Source organism: Grampus griseus (genome assembly GCF_964374135.1).
Source record: "Grampus griseus genome assembly, chromosome: 15".
Classification (NCBI taxonomy): Eukaryota; Metazoa; Chordata; class Mammalia; order Artiodactyla; family Delphinidae; genus Grampus; species Grampus griseus.
Window position 1 is genome coordinate 61,396,483 of NC_139009.1, and position 18,118 is coordinate 61,414,600.

The window sequence follows — 18,118 nt, forward strand, 5'->3', positions numbered from 1 at the left end:
GAACCTATTTGTTGGACTCCAAACACCCACATTCCACTCGGATCCAAGTTATCTGAGAACTGAAACGACATCCCGGGACGAACTGGAGAGGGTTCAACTGATTTACACACTGGGGACTGGAGTTGGAGTTTCTCCCAAGCCCCAGGCCCCTTATACGCCACCTTCGGCTCCCGCGCGGGTTGAGACGGTTGCGGCGGCAGCCAGACTCTGCTAAAGGGCGGAGATGAGAGAAGACGCGAGATGGGGAGGAGGCCTAGATCGCCCCGCACGAGCTCCAGTCCGGTTTTTGCCTCCGACTGCTTGCTCCGTCCCCACCCGCTGTCCCTCGCCCCGCCCCGCCCCGCCCCCCACCTTGGGGCAGGTGAGCCGCGGCCAATGGGCGGGCTCGGGGCAGGTGCCCGCTAACTCTCGCCTCGCATCGCGGTGGCCAAGCCAGGGCTGGACAGTGCTGGGAGGACCGGGGGCGGGGGTCGGTCCTGGCTGGACTCGGGAGGGAGGGGGCCGGGCTCAGCCCCCAGGCCGTAGAGGCAGCTCGCAGCATCGCACGGAGCCCGCGCCAGTGCAGGCGCCGGGAGCTGCCCGCTCGGCCGCAGAGGCCGGCGAGCCTAGCTGCGCGCCGTGGCCCGACTCTCCGTTCACTGGCTCGCACACCCCTCGCCGCTCCGCGCCTGGCTCGTGGGCAGGGGCTGAGCGCGGGCGGGCGGGCGGGGGAGGTGAGGGGTGCTGGTGTGTGTGCATGTGCCTGGCTGGGTGCACACCCCGCACGGCGGCGGCGCCAGGACGCGGAGCGCTCCCCAGCGCCCGGCTGCCTCGCTCGGCTCTGGCGGCCGCGACCATGTTCCAGCCCACAGCCAAGCGCGGCTTTACCATCGAGTCTTTGGTGGCCAAGGACGGCGGCACCGGCGGGGGCACTGGCGGCGGGGGTGCAGGCTCCCATCCCCTGGCGGCGGCCGCCTCGGAGGAGCCGCTCCGGCCCACGGCGCTGAATTACCCTCACCCCGGCGCGGCCGAAGCGGCCTTCGTGAGCGGCTTCCCCGCCGCCGCGGGCGCCGGCCGCTCGCTCTACGGCGGGCCCGAGCTCGTGTTCCCCGAGGCCATGAACCACCCTGCGCTGACCGTGCACCCGGCGCACCAGCTGGGCGCCTCCCCGCTGCAGCCCCCGCACTCCTTCTTCGGCGCCCAGCACCGGGACCCTCTGCACTTCTATCCCTGGGTGCTGCGAAACCGCTTCTTCGGCCACCGCTTTCAGGGTGAGTGCCCACGTTGTGCCCGCCTCGGCGGCCGGCCGGCGCCCGTGCTGAGGTGGCGCGGGGAGGCTCGGGGGCGTGCGGGGCCGTTCAGAAGTTGTTGCCGATGAGGCTGCGGGTCTGCAAAGGCCGATTCTTAAGCAGGGACGAGCCAAGCCAGATCCATCCGCGCTTCTGCCGCGTTGGGTTACCTCCCAGAGAACCAGGTTGGGACCTCTAGGCTTTCCCAAGAACGATGCCGGTCCGGACGCCAAGCCCGGGCTCATCCTTGGAGCCTCTCCTGTTCCTCTCTGCGGCCTGCCTTAATCTCTCCTGGCTGAGCCAGTCCCATCCCAGAGAGCGCAGCGCCCGCCGCCCTGCCTGTGACCCAGCTGGACCTGGGACCATGCTTCGCATTTCCACCACCAACTCCCAGGGATCCGCCTTCACCGGCGCTTGGAGGCAGGGGAAAGTCCACCTGCGTGCCCCGGGTCTGTGGGAAGAAGGGGCAGAGGGGAGGGCAAACTGGAGAGTTAATGTTCAGTGGTGAGTGCTCTGCTGTCTTGGGATGTTTGTCAGCAACCTCGACCCGACTTCTTCAAGTCACACGTGCTTCTCGGACCTAGGGTGGGAAGGTTTGAAATAGCAAACTGGCTTCCTCCGCCGCTCGCCGACTCCGGGAACCCACCGGCTGCTGGGGGACCAACAGCAATCCTCCCAGGCAGGGGGCGGGGGCAGAGGGCTTTTAAGGTCCTAGACAGTCTGAGCCCCCTAGTCTGCACTGGGCAGTGGGTTTGCTAAAGAAGATCCCCCACTGGTCTCGGTCTCTCTCTCTCTCTCTCTCTCTCTCTCTCTCTCACACACACACACACACACACAGAGGTTTCAATGATCTGACTTTCCCAAAAGAAAGAGTTCCATTAGTTGGAGTTCGTTTGCTTCTTTGAATTTGTTGGAGTTTTTCTTTTCTTTCTTCTTCTTTTTCTTTTTTTTTTTTTTTTTGGAGTGTCCTTAACTTGTGCAGTAATTGGTTTAGTTTCTGGTTTTATTTTGTTAGTGTAGACCGGACCTCAGTCTTATGAGGTTCCATGACTCAGAGCTAGGTAACCCTGATTTTAGCAAAACAAATGAAAAGAATGTGGCTAGAGCTTTGGCTCCTGGAGCTAATCCGAGGGTAAACTGGGTGTACACAGTCAAAATAAACTGGATATTGGGTACAATTATCTAGCTAACAGAAGAAAAATGATCTCTGGAAGCTTTCGCTATAGCTGCTTAACTGTTTTCACGGAAAGCCGCTTTCCCGGGCCCCGATTTGTCAGACAGTTTTCTCAGTCCTATCTGGTCAAAGGATACTGACCCAACAGATCCCACAAAATAAGATAATGTAATTATTTGAACAAGAATCTTTGTGGGCAGTTTTGTCTGCCCAGGGGATTTCAAAGATTTGCCCAAATCATTGGGCGGGGAGGGAGAAGCCTATGGTGTCAGCCGCTATGGGAAAGAAACCTGTCAATTAAAATATATGTTTACTGGTAAAATGAAGTATTGTTTAAAACTGAGCAAACCACTTCGGTCCTCCATGGACTGGGTCCCCAGCCTGGGTCTCTAAACCTCGCGACCGCGGGCCAATTTGAGAGTCGCGGCTGTTTGTGAACCTTCGGGCCCGGGGCGGCGGAGGGACCAGCGTTTAAGAGGCTAGTACAGAGACAGGGGCTCGGAGAAGAGGGCAGAGCTGGTCCTGACACCTGTAGTCTCTGCTCACTCGGAGATGGCCTCCCGGCGACGCCTTCGGCTTTGGACCCGGCGCTCCACGCCCTCCGTGCTACCTTTCCCGCCTCTGGCCTCGCCCGCGCGGGCTTAGGGTGCGAGGGCCGGGGACGCCAAGCGTCGGGGGCGCCTTGCGAGAGATCCGGCTCCAGCTCTGAGCATCCCCAGTCAGACGAGGCCGAATAAATCCTCCGCAAAACCCTCTCGGAATTTGCCGCCTCTCCCTGAGCCGTCAGTCCCGGCGGGCACGTTGTCGAGTTGCAAAAACGGTTGCATTTTTCTCCCAAGAACTGTGTCTGGACGCGGAGATGGAGCCAAATGTGGTCGCATTGGTGAACACGGAATCCGTTGGGCACTGAAGGACTTTTCGAATCCTAAGAAGTTTTGGCTTCAGGGCCGGTCATCGTCGGGGCAGACCCCTGCGGCCCGGGCACCCTTGAGTCCTGCGATCCCGCGGGCCCTCGGGGCTACGAGCCGAGCCATTTCAGACCCTCCGGCGCCGCGTTTTCTAGAGAACCGGGTCTCTGCGATGCTCATTTCAGCCCCGTTTTAATGCAAGAAGCGAAACCCTACACGAACGAAAAGGAACACGTCTGCGCTCAGTGCGCAGCGCTCTCCAGCAGCGCGGTCCCGGCGCGCAGGGAAGCGGCTTCTTCGCTGAGCGAGGCGGTGGGAGGAAAAGCCAGCGCGGGATGGTCGGGACCAGGCGGCGGGACGCCGAAGACGGGGGCGGCTTTCGAGACCTGAAGGGGAGGAGCTGGTGGAGACGACGAGTTAGCCGCACTTCGGTGCTATTTCCCCCGGACAGCAGGAACTTTCCAGGCCGAGGAGCAGCGTCGGGAGGGGGCCGTGGGAGACAAGGCCCTCTGGGACTGGTGGTGGTAATGGGCCGGTGCTTCAAAGGGCGCCTTTGTTCCGGCCGGAGGAGGGGGAAAGAGGTTATCTCCGTTGCCGTGCGGGCCTCTCCGTCTCTCCGTCTCGTAGCCCCAGGCCCCTCCGCCCCGCCATCCGGCCCAGTCTGCCTCGGCCTCTCCAGGAGGCAGCTGGAGCTCGAGCCCCGGGCCTTCGAACCCCTAGCTCCCACCTCCTGCCGCCTCACTCCTGGGAACCTCCGTTGCTAGGTCCCAGCCAGTGCCTTAAAGGGGCCCGCAGAGAAGGCTGGAGGAAAGCGGGCGGGTGGGGTACAGTTACTAGCTCCAGGAAAGACTAAGCCAGCCCCTTTCCACTTTTCCACCTGTCCTTGTCTGAAACTGACAGCCCACTCTCAGAGCCCAGAATTACTGCATCTAAACAGGCCACACGGCAACCCAGTTCCAAGCTTTTTCTGCCCTTGTGATCCAATTAAGGGAAACTGAAGCCTTGGTAGGGACGTTTGAGGCCCCCTCTCCATAGGTCAGAGTGAGAGTGGCCCAGGCTCATAGGCACCACCCTAGTTCTTACACAAACATGCAGCTATTGGTGAGTTTCTCAGTTTTGTACTAAACATACTCTTCCTTACAGGAAAGAGCCCTGATTCTTTTGAAATCAAATCTGTCATCACTAATCAACATCTTGAATACTTTTTTCTGGCCTCTGCTGCTTCTTGGTTGGGTCAGAAGGACCCCTGTGTTTCTGCACATGCAACACAGACTACAGGATACATGCTCTCTGTCCCTTCAGGGCATTACAGTGAACTGGGGCTATTCTCTCTCTAGTTGACGGAGACCTCAAGCAACCTACCTTTCCCATAAAATAGCCTGACTTGAAGCAAAGAGACGTGTATGTCAGGAGGAGCTTGTTGCTTCCATCCTCCACTTTGGGTTTATAAAGACAAACATAGAGAACTCTACCACACAAGTGACCAACACACACCACGAAATTACAAAATAGCCATCAAATCACACACACTGAGGCAGGCTGCAGTCCTGCTTTCTCAGCCCCACACTTCTGCATCCCATTCACTCACAACTCCCTGGTCTCTCCACGCTGCCACTTCACTTCTGACCAATCTGGGCCAGTCACGCTGCTGAGGCCAAACCCTGCGATCACAGGGCTGGGCTTTCTCTCCCTCTTCAGCTCATTTGTCCAGAGGAAACCACTGTTGGTATTTGACTTGAGCTCAGAATGCTGCTGTTTTTTTGAGGCAATTTATTTTAACATCAGGAAGAAGTGTTTGCTTCCCACCCACCTCTCTATCTCTGGCCTATCACACTGGCCCTCACTTGAGGCCTTAATCCTTCTTATGCCCAACTGGATCATTCTTCTCCTTTCTCTCCCTCTTACCCCTCTCTGCCAGACCACCTCCCCTGATCATCTGTCCCCTCCACCACCACAAGCTAAACTTCTCTTCCTTCTGTCAGGCCTGAGAACCCTGGATCTGCCCCCTCCTTGAAGGGCCCAATGGGCAGGGTGTCCTCCTTCCATCTTCCTATGATGTGATCCCACTCACTTTTACAGCAGCACAGATCCAGCCACTTGAAATGGATAAGGTGACTGGAAGTTAGTGGCTTCTCCCTCTCAGGCAACTCTGTCTCCCCCCAGGCACTAGCCCCTCATTCCTAGGCAATGCTGTTCCACAGAAAACCCCAACAATAAAGTTCGCCTGTGTAGGTGTCCAAAGCCCATGGACGTGGAGAAAGTTATGTCCGGCAGTTTCCACCAGCAGAGGGATATGAACAGTTACCTGGAGAGTTTTAGCCATAGTATCTCAATTATGTGCCCTTGATTCACTTACAGAGATATTTCCAGAGATGGGAGATCTCAACCGAATTATCCAAACAATTGTCTTAAAAAATGAAACAACAAATCAAATTGAGTCAAACAAGTGGCCGTTTCTGAAGAAATTAATTGGATCAGTCAATCTCAACAACTAACTGTCAAAACATTTCATCTAGTGCTCTGCATTGTTGGTGGGTCAGGGTACTGTTATGTGCCACTGCATGAGGCTCCGTGGACGATGTCAGGGCCTGTTTCCAGTCTTGTTGGCATGTGCAACCAAACCAGAGGTGGTGTGAAGGCCTAGTGGGGGAGGGGGGGTTCACTGAGACTGGGGCTGTGGGTGGAAGCTAGTTTCACTTTTGTAGTTCCTGACCCCACCACCTCAGCCCCATCCAGCCCAATGTCAGCCCCTCCTCCTGCACGTACGAGCTGAGTCCCCATGATAGCTAACATTTGCCCAGGGACAGTTGCCCTCTTTGAAAATCCTGTATGGTAGATAGGAGAAGAAGACAGTAGGGAGGCTGGAGCATGTATTTACACACGCCCATGCAGAAACCAATATATCTATATCTATATATATTAGAGAGAAAAATGACGTCTAGATATTTATACACATGTTTCTTCAGCAGCGGATTATTCAGGGATGAAGCAAGGCCTTTTTCCACCAGAGAGCAGTAAGTCTCCTGTGGGAAGAGGATTTTACCTGAAGGCCTGACGGGAGAAAGGTGGGAAAGCCGGGAAGAAGAAACCTAACTTTAGACCTCCAGGTGCTGCCTGGATGTTGACTTAGCCCCTAGCCTATTTTTACCACTTGCAAGGCAGAGCCTTGGCTTGTTGGAAGGAATTTTCTATGGGCTAGTAGCCTGAGCATTTAGTTGCAAGGCTGGTTTAAGCAGGTGTGAAGGGAGAGTTCCTGGGATACCCTCCAGTTCTTGAATCTGTATTTGGTAGGGGGATGCCTAACAACCTGGCTGTTCCCCTTACCACTGTCCTGACACCCAGCCCCGTCTCTGCTCTTGGTCCACTTTGAGGGAGACATGACGGGGCGAGCCGACAAAAAGAGCTTCCCACTCCTTGGCCTCTTAGGTTGCTCCAGGCACTGTGGATTTGGGCCTCACCAGGCCTGGGCCCACCTCCTGGCCTAACAGTGATCCGCAGCGCTGCGATTCTGCGAGGCCCCCTCAGCCGGGAGGTGTTGGGAAAGGGAGTGGACTTACAGAAGGGGCGGCAAAAGAGAAAGAGAAATGCGTGTGTCAAGGGTTGGAGAGGGCATCGGAGCACTCCGGGGCGTGTGCGAGAGCGCGGTGCGATGAGTAGCTTGGCCGGCTCCCGCGGGCGGCCCGTTGGCCGGACTGCGGCTCACGGCGCCCTTCTCTCTGTCTGTATCTGCGTGTGTTGCCGTCGGCGGCGCGGCCGCAGCGAGCGACGTGCCCCAGGACGGGCTGCTTCTGCACGGCCCCTTCGCGCGCAAGCCCAAGCGGATCCGCACGGCCTTCTCGCCCTCGCAGCTTCTGCGACTGGAGCGTGCCTTCGAGAAGAACCACTACGTGGTGGGCGCCGAGCGGAAGCAGCTGGCCGGCAGCCTCAGCCTCTCCGAGACGCAGGTAATGATCCGCGCTGCGCCGGGGGCCGGGTGGAGGGGGGGCCGGAGTGGCCGGCCTCGCCCCCAGCCTTCCCCAGCTTCTCCCGCTACCCCTGCGGCGCCCCCGTCACGCCTGTCTTCCCTCCGACTGTATGCAACTTCGAAGAGGCCACAGGACTTTTATTAAGCACTAAGGACCCACCGGGAGGTTGGGATCAAACCTTATCCCGACCCCACTCCCATAGCCCATAGGAGATGCCAGTTGCCAGAAGGCGGCTGGCGCCCTCGGGAGCCGCCCGAGCGCTGAGCGCCCAAGCCGCGGTCACTCCGCGCCCACACGGGGCCCTCTGGCGCCGTCTCAGCCCTGCGATTACTGCAACCCTTCTCCCGCACTGTTCCGGGGGCGCTCAGGGGTGTGTGGGGTGCCCAGGCCTGTCTCGCACTGGCTTCGCTGCTGTGCAGGGGCAAAGCGGCGGAGGCCTCGCTGTCCCCCAGCGGGTGTGCTGTGGGGAGAAAGCCCACGTGTCCTCAGGCTATAAACATCAGAAGCAGAGGGATTAGGCGGGAGCGCGCAGCCCTGCTGGGGGTCCAAGGGGGGCACTGATCTCTGCCCAGCCTGGCTGGCAGGGCTCTGAAACTGTGGCGTGTGTGCGCGGGCGTTGGCGGGGCCTGGGAACGGTGGGAAAGCAGATTCTGGTGCTCAGGACCTGTTTCCAATCACTTGAAGGGCTGTTGCGTTGGGGAGGGAATAAACTGCAATGGAGTTGAAGGGGTTTGAACTGGGTGAAATTACAATCACCGCGTAGTATTTTTGTAATTGATAATTAGAAAAAAAATTTAAAGAACTAGAAGGGAATTATAGGGAGGCAGATTTGGGTTTATTGTAAGTAAAGACTTTGCCATAAATAAATGCTGTCTGGAAGCACCGCTAAGCTCTTAGTCCGCCTGGAGTCCAACGTGCGGGGGTGGCTGGCTGCTGCCCTGGAGGCGGATTTCAGTATCTGAATGGGCTTCGGGAGACCTTAACTCCCTTCTGTCCCTGACAGCGCCCAGATTTGCAAAGAGAGAGGTCGGCTGGCGAGGCCCAGCAGCTCTCGCCCGCCGGCATTTCATCTTCCGCTCCCCTTTCTGCTCGCCTCGCCCCTCTTACACCGCCGTCCTCCACCCTAGTCCTGGACAGTGAGAAGGCGTCCGACTGGAGGTGGGGGTGGGGTGTGTGTGCAGCCTGGGGTCTCCCGGGTAGCAGTGAGGATAGACGGAAGGCGTCGTGAGGGAGTCCAAACCCAAACTTCGTCCCCAGCATCCTGCAGCCCCGACCTCACTCTTTGCCGCTCACGTCGCATTTTGGTATCTATTGTCCTATCTATCTGATGCCCTATTTCATCAATGCATTGCTCCCATCTCCGTGGCAGGACCCGGGCTTTTTCAGATTTGCTAGCTGGGCTGTTCTAACTGCAGAGATAAAGCTTACAAAACAACGGACTTAATTTTAAAAACGTTTTAAAGAAAGATATGTTTTTTAAAAAAGAAGTTAATAAAATAATACCCCCTTTTCCCTCTTGGCAAACAGTGTTTTAAAATTGTTGTTTAAAACAAGGTGTCAGTTTAAGAATGGTATTTATAGTTAACTTCATTTTAAAAGTATTAGTTATTAAATTTTAATTGCAGAAGTGTAAGAAAACAAAACCATTTATAAGCTCACCACCCACAGATTAACACTTGTTGAAATAATGTCATTGTTTTTAAACTTTCAATTTTTTAGCTCAGCCAGAGCATTTTTAATTGACTTTCTTTCAACTGAACCTACCTGCCTGTTAATATTTGCTCCTAACAATGCCAGTTAGTAAACCCAATGATTTTCTCTTTCATTTTTATTATAAGGTGCTTAAACATATATTTAAAACAAAACCAGATAGAAAATAAAATGTACCCAGCTTCACTAACGATCAAAATGCATAGCTAATCTTCTTCCGTCTATAAATGAGCTGGTTAAGCATATGAAACAAACAAACAAAATAATAGAACTGTGGGAGATTTAAGCCTGAGAAACCTCCTTGTAGAGTCCTGTCTTTCCAGGTGAGGCCTTTGAGATGGAGAGATGAATTAGGCAGAGCACCCCGTGCAGGCAGATGGGATTTCAGTATCTGCCTCCCTGCTAACTGACTGTGTGACCTTGGGCCAGTTACTCAACCTCTCTGAGTTCTGTTTTCCTCATCCATAAAATAGGTTGTTTAAGGATTAAAGGCACCTAATATGAACTCAAATAAGATTAATTCTCATCCCCAGTGCTTCCCTTCCTTTTGTTGAAAGTAATATGTCAAATTAGCGTTATAATAAGATCCAAACCTGGAATTCCTGACTCTTAATTCAGTCTTTTTCATCACCAGAGCTGTCTTTCTGTCCCTCTCGTAACTATCATTAAGACCTAGGCTATATCACTAACTAATTATCTATTTATCTCTCTGTTTTTGCCAGGCAGGCTGACCTGTCATTTCTAGCTATCAGCTATTTGTCAAGCATCAGTCACTCCCATCAGCCCCCTGCCATCTACTTGTACCGTCAATATCTATATTCATCTCTCACAGAGAGCTATTTTATATCTAGCCATGTACTTCTGTCTGCTTTCATTAAACTGCCTCTGCAAAGCTGGTTAATTTATATTTCCTATTTTTAATTAACTCTATCTTCTTCTTAACAACAATTCCTATTTACCCAACTGTTGATTATCTCTTTATCATCTACTCTGTTTTACCTTCTGTATATCTACCATCCGTCTCAAACTTCCATCTCTATAGATCTTTAGCAGCTGACGGTGTATGCATATGTCTGTAATGGTTATCATCACCTCATCAGCTCTCACTTTGTCTTTTTTTTCTGGGCCTCAGTTGCTGATCTGAAAGATTGAATGAAATGAACTCCAGGGTTCTTTTCAGCCCTGAGCTTCTGGCTCATCTATATTCTACTTCTCTGTGTTTCTGTATAATCCCTCCTCCAGGTTCTCAGAACTCACAGCATATCTCCCGCATATCATAATATTTATAGGACTTTGCTATTGTTTAATAATCTTCCATGTCCAAATGTCAGTCTGTACACTGGTTGCATCCGTCTCTCAAAGAAATCTTAAAATGCAGATTCCTGGACCCTGCTCAGGAGATTCTCTTAGGAGTTCCAGGATGGGACCCCGGAAAGATTTTAAAACAGCTCTCTGGGTGATCCTGATAAACAATAGGCCTGAGCATCTCAGCTCTGGGAGGCAGAGGCCAAGCCTTCCTATTTCTCGCTGTGCTCCAGGGCCCAGCTCCGTGACCAGCAAAAAGTAGGTGCTCCATAAATATGTATCGAATGAACGGGCAAGTTTCTCTTGATTGTATACTTATCCATATGTTAACTTTATCAGTCATTTCCCTCACTCTCTACCGTCACTGCTCCCTTTCTGTCCCTCTCCTTCTATCATTCCCTTACACTTTCATAGCTGATTGTTGATCTAGATGATCGAGTTTTATTTACCATTTCATGGATAAAACTTCTGGGAGCGTTAAGCAGATTGGTGTGGGGGTCTTAGTTCAGAGTTCAGGGGTGTCTGTATGCCCAAAGCTCTAGCATGGGATATTGGGGGTGGGCAACCTGAGATGCTTTGCTGGGGTAGGGCTATAGTTTTGTTGCGTGTGGGGTATTTGTACTGGGACGGCCGTGGGTTAATCCAGGAGGTGGAGGGAGGGGCCCTGGGCAAGGGCTAGGTCTTCCTTCTGGCTCTAATTATTTGTTCCTCACTGTTGTGCAGGCCAGGAGTCTGACTGGAGTGAAGCCCATCTAAGCTTCAGTCCTGGTGGCTGTTGGGGCAGACTCGGGCCTGGGTCAGATCAGAGCCTCGCGCGTGTGTGTGTGTGTGTGTGTGTGTGTGTGTGTGTAATGGGTGTATGTAACATATGTATGCCCATAATGTGGAGCACGTGTGGGCTTAGTGTGATCAATGCCCAAAGGTCAGGTGCTATCCTATGTACACGTGGCATGGAGTGCCTCTGTGAGCTTCTGTGCATATGTGGGGAGGGGCACATTAGTTTTGGGGGGAGTGAGAGAAAGCCTTTGGTTGCTTCAGCTGATTGATTGGTTAGTGTTTCCAGCCGCTCCTCCAGCTCTGAACAGTTCAGGAGGTGTTTCTTGACCTTCCCTGGCTCAGTTTAGCTGAGCTAAACTGTGAGGGAAAAGCGTGGTGTCTTGGCCTTGGAGATTCCTCATGCAGTGCCGGGGCATGTGAGGGGTGAGTGACTGGAGTCCCATTGAAGCCACAGCTGTGGACTGAGGGAGTCAGGGGAGAGCTGCATTGGTGGAAATCCCCTGGGAGGCCGCAGACATGCAAGGTTTGGAGGGATGTGTGGGTTGGTAGGAAGAAAGGGGAGGCTTTGAGATTAAGACGGATTGGGAGTTGAGAGCATGGGTGGTGGGGTCTTAGGAGGCAGGAGTGTGTGGTCACCTGCCTATGGGATTATCCCCCCAGGGGCATGGTAAGAAGACTTCCTGCCTGGAACATCTGCCTTTTGGGAGATGGCTGAGAGGGAGATATCCTAGGGACTTGAATTTTAGGGAAAGGTTACTGGCTCACTGTGTGTTCTAAGTCTTGGCTCTTCTCCAAGAACTTCTACACCTCTGAAACTCAGGGAGTCCAGTGGGAGGCAGGAGAGGGCACGGGAGATAAGGGAGACTGGAATGATTCTCTGAGGGTGTGGTCCTGAGCGAGGAGGCAAATCTTGTGATGTCTCCCTGAGAGTGAGGGCAAGCATCCAGGGTGGACTGAGAGAGGAGGAACTGAGAAATCTCAGGAAGAGTTCAGACTCTAGTTGATGGGGAGTCAGAGGTGACCTCGGTTTGGTGGGGTGGGAGCTGAGCTTCGCATGGCATTGGGCTTGACACTGAGAGCAGGTCATGTTAGGAAGTGGATCCCAGCGGAGAGGGCGGGGGGTGAGCAGGCTGAGCAGTGGCTTGACTGATGTCGCTAAGCTTCTTTCTAGTATGAGGACTTTCTCTGTGTCTGAGGATGACAGAATAGGAGGACACAGGCTTAAATTAAAACAGAAGAGACAACAGTAGGACATAAGGAGGAACTTCTTGTATCAGAGTTACAAGACTCAGATGTCCCTTGATAGAGGTTTTTGAACTCCTTGATGAGAAGACAGGTATTCACCTGAAAGTATGCAGGGGCCAGGAGCCACGGACTTTCCCATTTGGGATGGGCTAAGATGGGGAGGGTTGGGAAAGAAGGGATGCAGACCTGGTTCATTCAAAGGTAAAGTCTGAAACATTGGCTGGAGTTGTAGTTTGCTTGTTTGTAAGTTCATGTGTCCATTCACTCATGCACGTTTTCATTCATTAATACGTCCAGTGATCAATCTGCTAATGCCTTAATGCCTTCATTCATTCATCCGCAGCAGTTTTAACTTCTTTATCCTACCTGACTCAAGCTGACCCTTGTCCCCTCAACAGTGGATCTTCCTCTCCACCTCCCCCCCCCAGAAGTGGTTAATCCATTCCACAGCATGAAGAATTAAGAACTGACCCTCTTGTAGAAGTGTCCACTGAACTAAGCCCAAAAAAGATCCCATCTCTGCAGCAGTTAGCACTTTCAAAAGCCCCTTTCCAATTAGACCTCAATCCCTCTACCATTGATTTTCTCCTGTTTTCCAGGTTGGCCCAAGCGCCTCTTTCCTAGAGCATAGGGCTAGGTCACTTCACCTCTGCCCCGCTGGCTGAACATACCTGGGACATGCCCACTGGGCCTCCAAAGCCAGCTAACACACCACTTTCGTTCTCCTGGTTCCTGTACCATCTGATGAGGACACAGAGGTTTGGGCAAATAAATTAACTTGTTGCTGGGGTCATTGTTACTGAGACAGAAAAAAGCACTAAGGAGTTACGGACAGGTGTTGGGGCACATCCAGTCTAGGAACAAGGGAGCAGGGTTTCGAAGACTAAGTAAGAGTGTTCCAGGTGGTGTAACTCAGACAAAAGTAGAGACTCTTGGAAGGATCTCGCTTATCAGAAAAACTGAGACATTGAGTGAGGTGGGAACTTGGGCGGCCACAAGGAACCTCTCTCTCCCCAAACCCAGAGGGCTCAGAGATGGGTGAGGGGTTCCTCCAGCCAGTACCCCAAGTACGCCCTGGACTTGAAAGGTGAGTAGCATGCTGGTGTTGAGGGGAGGCAGTGCAGAATAAGCAGGCCTCCTAAGGCTGCTCCCACTGCGCTGGTACCCACAGTATGTGACCTGGTTCCTTTCTAGGTCCTCTGTCCTTTAGGGAAGGGGTTCTGGGGTGACCTCAGTGTTGCCTGGCTGGGGTGTCACTCTCATCTCTTACTACATTCGGAGCCCAGTTCCTTTTCTTTTTCCAAATAAAAAATGACTGGCAATTGTTTTCGGTAATGCATTAAAGAAAAGTCAGAAAAGTGGAAAGAAGAAAGACAAGTGACCCATACTTTGGGTACATTTCCTTCTAGTCTTTTTTCTCCATGCACAGGCTTTGTTCTTCCATGGTTGTGATCACACTGTGCCCAAACTGTGCGTCCTGCAGCTTTCACTGATATTACTAAGTCATAAGCATCCCCTTGTTATTACAGTCTTTGTAAACAGCATCTGGACACTCAGCCCAAGGCTGTTCTCCGGAAGATAGCCAGGCTGCCTGGGGAGAGAGTTTTTGTCCCTGTTTCTGGAGAGCTGCCTCCTTGACCCTAGTAGTTTTCATGGAGAAAGTCTTCAGAATTGCTTTTCATTTGTAAGTACCAGGAAACCAGCCCTGGTGTGAAAACATACCCCGTGCCCTGTGCCCAAGAAGTTTTCCTTCTTTGGGCCAGTGATGCTGGGCAAGAGTAGCAGCCTAGGTCCATCCCACTAGAGGCAAGTCTCCTTCTGGAAGGAGACTGGGGAGTGTGTGTGGGAGGGAGAAGGTGCAGAAAGGGGCCCTGTGTCCCTCGTGCTGCCCCAGATCACGCATCACCAGGCTGGCCATGCTTAGCCCTCAGCCAGCCCCTCGGGCTCTCAGGAACACCGCCCCAGGCCTGAGTCACACACAAGCCTTGCACAGGAGTCTGGGCGAGCTCACCCGCCTACGGGCTGGCACAGTCACAGTGGGCTCCAGGGCCGGGGGCAGGGGCCAGGCTGGCTGCCAAATGGTTGTGCCGGGAACCACCCAGGGCCCAGCTAGCCCTGTGCCCAAGGAAAGGTGGGCATGGAATCCAGAAGTCCTGCGCCTGGAGCATCTGCCATCCTCCCCATCTATCTGAGCTGAGACGTGCAGGCAATGGGTTTGAAGCCAGCTCTGGAAATGAGGGAAGAAGGCCTTCCCTCGCCGTCCACCAAGGCCAGGTACCTCATCTCTTCCTGTCCCTGGCTGGCTGCTCTGTGTGTCATTGACCACTGGCTGCCCTCACACCTATCCTCATGCTCAAAATTCAACGGGCAAGGCAGATGGTACCATGGAAACCCTGGGGAGGGGTGGGCTGTCGGAGGAGCCCTGGGTTGGGTTGGCTCCATGGAGGGGACAGAGGGGAGTGTCTGGGAAATGTGAGAGTGGGGCATCCTGGGCACGAAGCTCCTCCCTGGCCCGGATGCCAGGCCTGCTTTGGCTTGCGCCGCTTGGCTTTAAGCCTACGACCTGTACTTTTCACCCGTTCTCAGGGAGCAGGGGCCGAAGTGGGTAGTGTTTCTGAGGTTTGCCTTTAGGCCTGCCCGGGATTCAAGGATCTCCCCTCAGCAGTCACTGCTGCTGCCAAACTGAGGTGCCCATCCTCATGCCACACACACGACTTACCGCTCACCACCTGCATGGGCACCGTGGATCACTCCAACTGCAGTTGGCTAAACCTACCTGCTTTTTAAATGTGCTGTCATTTCAGGAAACCATCCATGCCTCCTAACCCTGCCCTTCGGCACCACCTTCCCCAGAGACCCTCTGGAATTCCACCTGAGGTTGCTAAGACGGGGTCCTCTGGTGAAACGGACTAACCTAGACAGCATGAGAAGTTAGAGCCTCGAGCAGCAGGGTCCGTGACCCTAGGAGTGCTCTGGCTGTCCTGGGCGCTGCTCTTGGTGTGGACACCACCTCCTGGTTAGGTAGCCGTGTCCACTCTGCCTCTTTGTGCCACAAAGAGCACAGGCTTGCCCCGGGGGATGGGGCTCACTCCGGGCCATCAGAACCCCTGTGACGGCTTCTTGTATATTCCCTCCTTTACTGTTCACATCAACCCTGAGAAGGAGTAATTATTAATCTCTTCTCTGAAAACTGGTAGAGACCCAGGTCTCTCTGTTCCAGGAACCAGGATACTTGGCAGTTCCATGACCCCCTCCTCTCCCTCTGTTGAGGGGACGGGAAAACGGCCGCTCTCTGGCCCACTGTGCCCTCTCCCTGGCCCCCCTCATTTGCATCTGGAAGGGCAGACCTCCAGACGCATGAGGCGGCACCGGCCAAAGGAGACAACCCTGGCCTCGGTTTCCCTCTCCGGCTCCCAGCTCAGCCTGAGTGCTGAGGCCCTGGTGGCTGCTCTGGGGGCCTCCTGGGTGTTTCTCACCTGTGCCCCTCCCTCCCTGGCCCAGGTGAAGGTGTGGTTCCAGAACCGGAGGACAAAGTACAAGCGGCAGAAGCTGGAGGAAGAGGGGCCCGAGTCGGAGCAGAAGAAGAAGGGCTCCCACCACATCAACCGGTGGCGCATTGCCACGAAGCAGGCCAACGGGGAGGACATCGACGTCACCTCCAATGACTAGGGTGTGGGCGGTCACAAACCCACGAGGGCGGAGTGCTGCTTGCCACTGGCCAGGCCCCTCGGCGGGCCCGGCAGGACTCTGGCCACTCCTTGGCCAGGCTGCGCGGAGGCCTCAAGTCACGGCCCCAGAGGGCTTGGAGCCTGGGGCCACCACCGACAGAGGGACAAGAAATGGGCTGGCTGAGGCCCGGGACTGCTCGACCTTCTCCTCAGAGAGCCTGCCTGCCTGAGCAGGCTGCAGGCCACTGCAGCCTCCCAGCCACTCTCCATTTCTCTCATCTCCTTTTTGTTTTGATGCGTTTCTGTTTTAATTTATTTTCCAGGCACCCGCTGTAGTTCTTAGTGATCCCCTCGTGTCTCCCTTCCCTATGGGAATAATAAAAGTCTCTCTCTTAATGACACAGGCATCCAGCTCCAACCCCAGAGCCTGCGAGCCTGGCATGGTGGATTCCGGCTCTGAGGGCCACTGGGGGAACTGGTAGAGCAAGCTTGTTCAGGGCCTGGGAGCCTGGGGTGGGGCCTTGGAGACTCAGTCCATGAACTCCTCTTTCTTGGTGGTTGACCCTGGTCTCTAGCTTCAACTCCACAGCAAGAGAACCTGAGGCTAGATGTAGGGAAGGACCACCCTGTGTCTTGAGGGAGGCTATGCTCAAGTCTCTCCAAACTTAATGAGCAGTGGGAATCAGGCCCAGGTGAGTCAGGGAGGAGAGAGTGTCTGTACTTGCCCATGCGTAGGGCTCTGGTGGCTTCTCCAGTTGAGGGGAAAACAGAGGAAACGGGGAGTGTTGGGGGCTGGGTTGAGGGCACGCCATGCACAGAGGCTGACAGTCCCTGCCGCAGGTCCTGGCCCCACCAGGATGCTCACCTGTCCCTGGAGAGCCCCCCCTCCCCACCCTCTCGGCAGATGAAAGCTTCAGAAGAAAGCTTCGGACCTCCGCTTGAGGCCGAGCTCGCACCTGGTTCCCGAGGGCTCAGGGCCTCCCAGCCTGGCAAAGAGCTCGAGGCCCGACCCGCTGATCTCTTTAGTTCCTCTGCCTCCAGTTTGTCCACTTGTCTTTCCTGCTTGTCACACATCATGTCTTCCTTCATCCTAAGAAACAAAACCTGTATTCCTAACACCCTTTCCCTTACGATGTCCAGACCTGCCTCTACCTCTTCAGCTCCCGTGTGCTACCCAACCCCTTGCTCTCCCTCCTCTGTCTCACCACTGGGCTGATGCTCATGACCGCCACCAACCAGTTACTGCCACCCTTGTGGCCAGACTCCACACCTCCTGTCTGGCTTCACTGCTCCTCATCTTCTGGCCATTCCCTCCCCCACCCCTCCCTGCCTTCACTTCAGTACCTCTGACACCTCTTCCTGCCTTTCTGAGTCCTCCCCAGTTTTATCCCTGTCCCGTCGCCTCTGTCCACCTCGGGGTCAGTCCGTGCTCCTCCCGCCTCCCTCACTGTGCCCTCTGCCTGGGCCTTTGCATCCACCTCCAGGACTTCTCTTTGCTTCCCAGCCAATGCCTCCAGCCAACCTCTGCTGAGCTGCAAACCTATGAGCCGGCTGCCTGCTGCCCTCCACACTCCCCAGCACCTCAAACCCAACGTGTTCACAGCTGACTCACGGCCCCACTTGCTGTCTTCCAGGATTGCCCACCTTCACCAACAGCCAAGGTTTCTTCTACCTTGGGAAACAGTGTACATGGATCCCGGGGGTTTGGGAGGGGAGGGCAGGGGTGGGAGGCATCATGAGGTTTGTGCAGATGTCAAGGATGAGGCCCACTTCAAAGGAGGACCTGCGTGCTGAGGCTAGGGTTCTCGTCCTCAAGCTCAAAGAGGACCACGCCACCCCCTTCCTCAGGCCCCCACTCTGCTCCCTTCTTTCCCACCCTTGGCCTCTCCTCCTTTGCTACTGGTGCCCTCTGCTTCAGTCTCACCCACGTCATCCCCATCCCCCGGTGAGCCACGTGTTTGGCCTGTGCTGTGCCTTTACTTATCCTATTCTTGGCGCCTAGAATGTCCTGGGGGCGGGGGGGTTGATCAATGTTGAAGTCATTGGAAAGAAGTGAAGGGCCAAGCCTTGTTGCCTGGGGCACATGCAGGGATCAAAG

The 18,118-nt window shown here is 54.6% G+C and overlaps 1 protein-coding gene across 1 annotated transcript; it reads left to right on the forward strand.

The window, feature by feature from the left end:
• Window positions 1–736: 736 nt before the first annotated feature.
• On the forward strand, window positions 737–16,021 carry EMX1 (empty spiracles homeobox 1; the record flags this gene model as incomplete). The annotated part of the gene is made up of 3 exons (XM_082671814.1): window positions 737–1,250; window positions 7,110–7,294; window positions 15,854–16,021. The coding sequence occupies 3 exons, from the start codon at window positions 737–739 to the stop codon at window positions 16,019–16,021; spliced, it is 867 nt and encodes a 288-aa protein (XP_082527940.1).
• Between the last annotated feature and the right edge of the window lie 2,097 nt (window positions 16,022–18,118).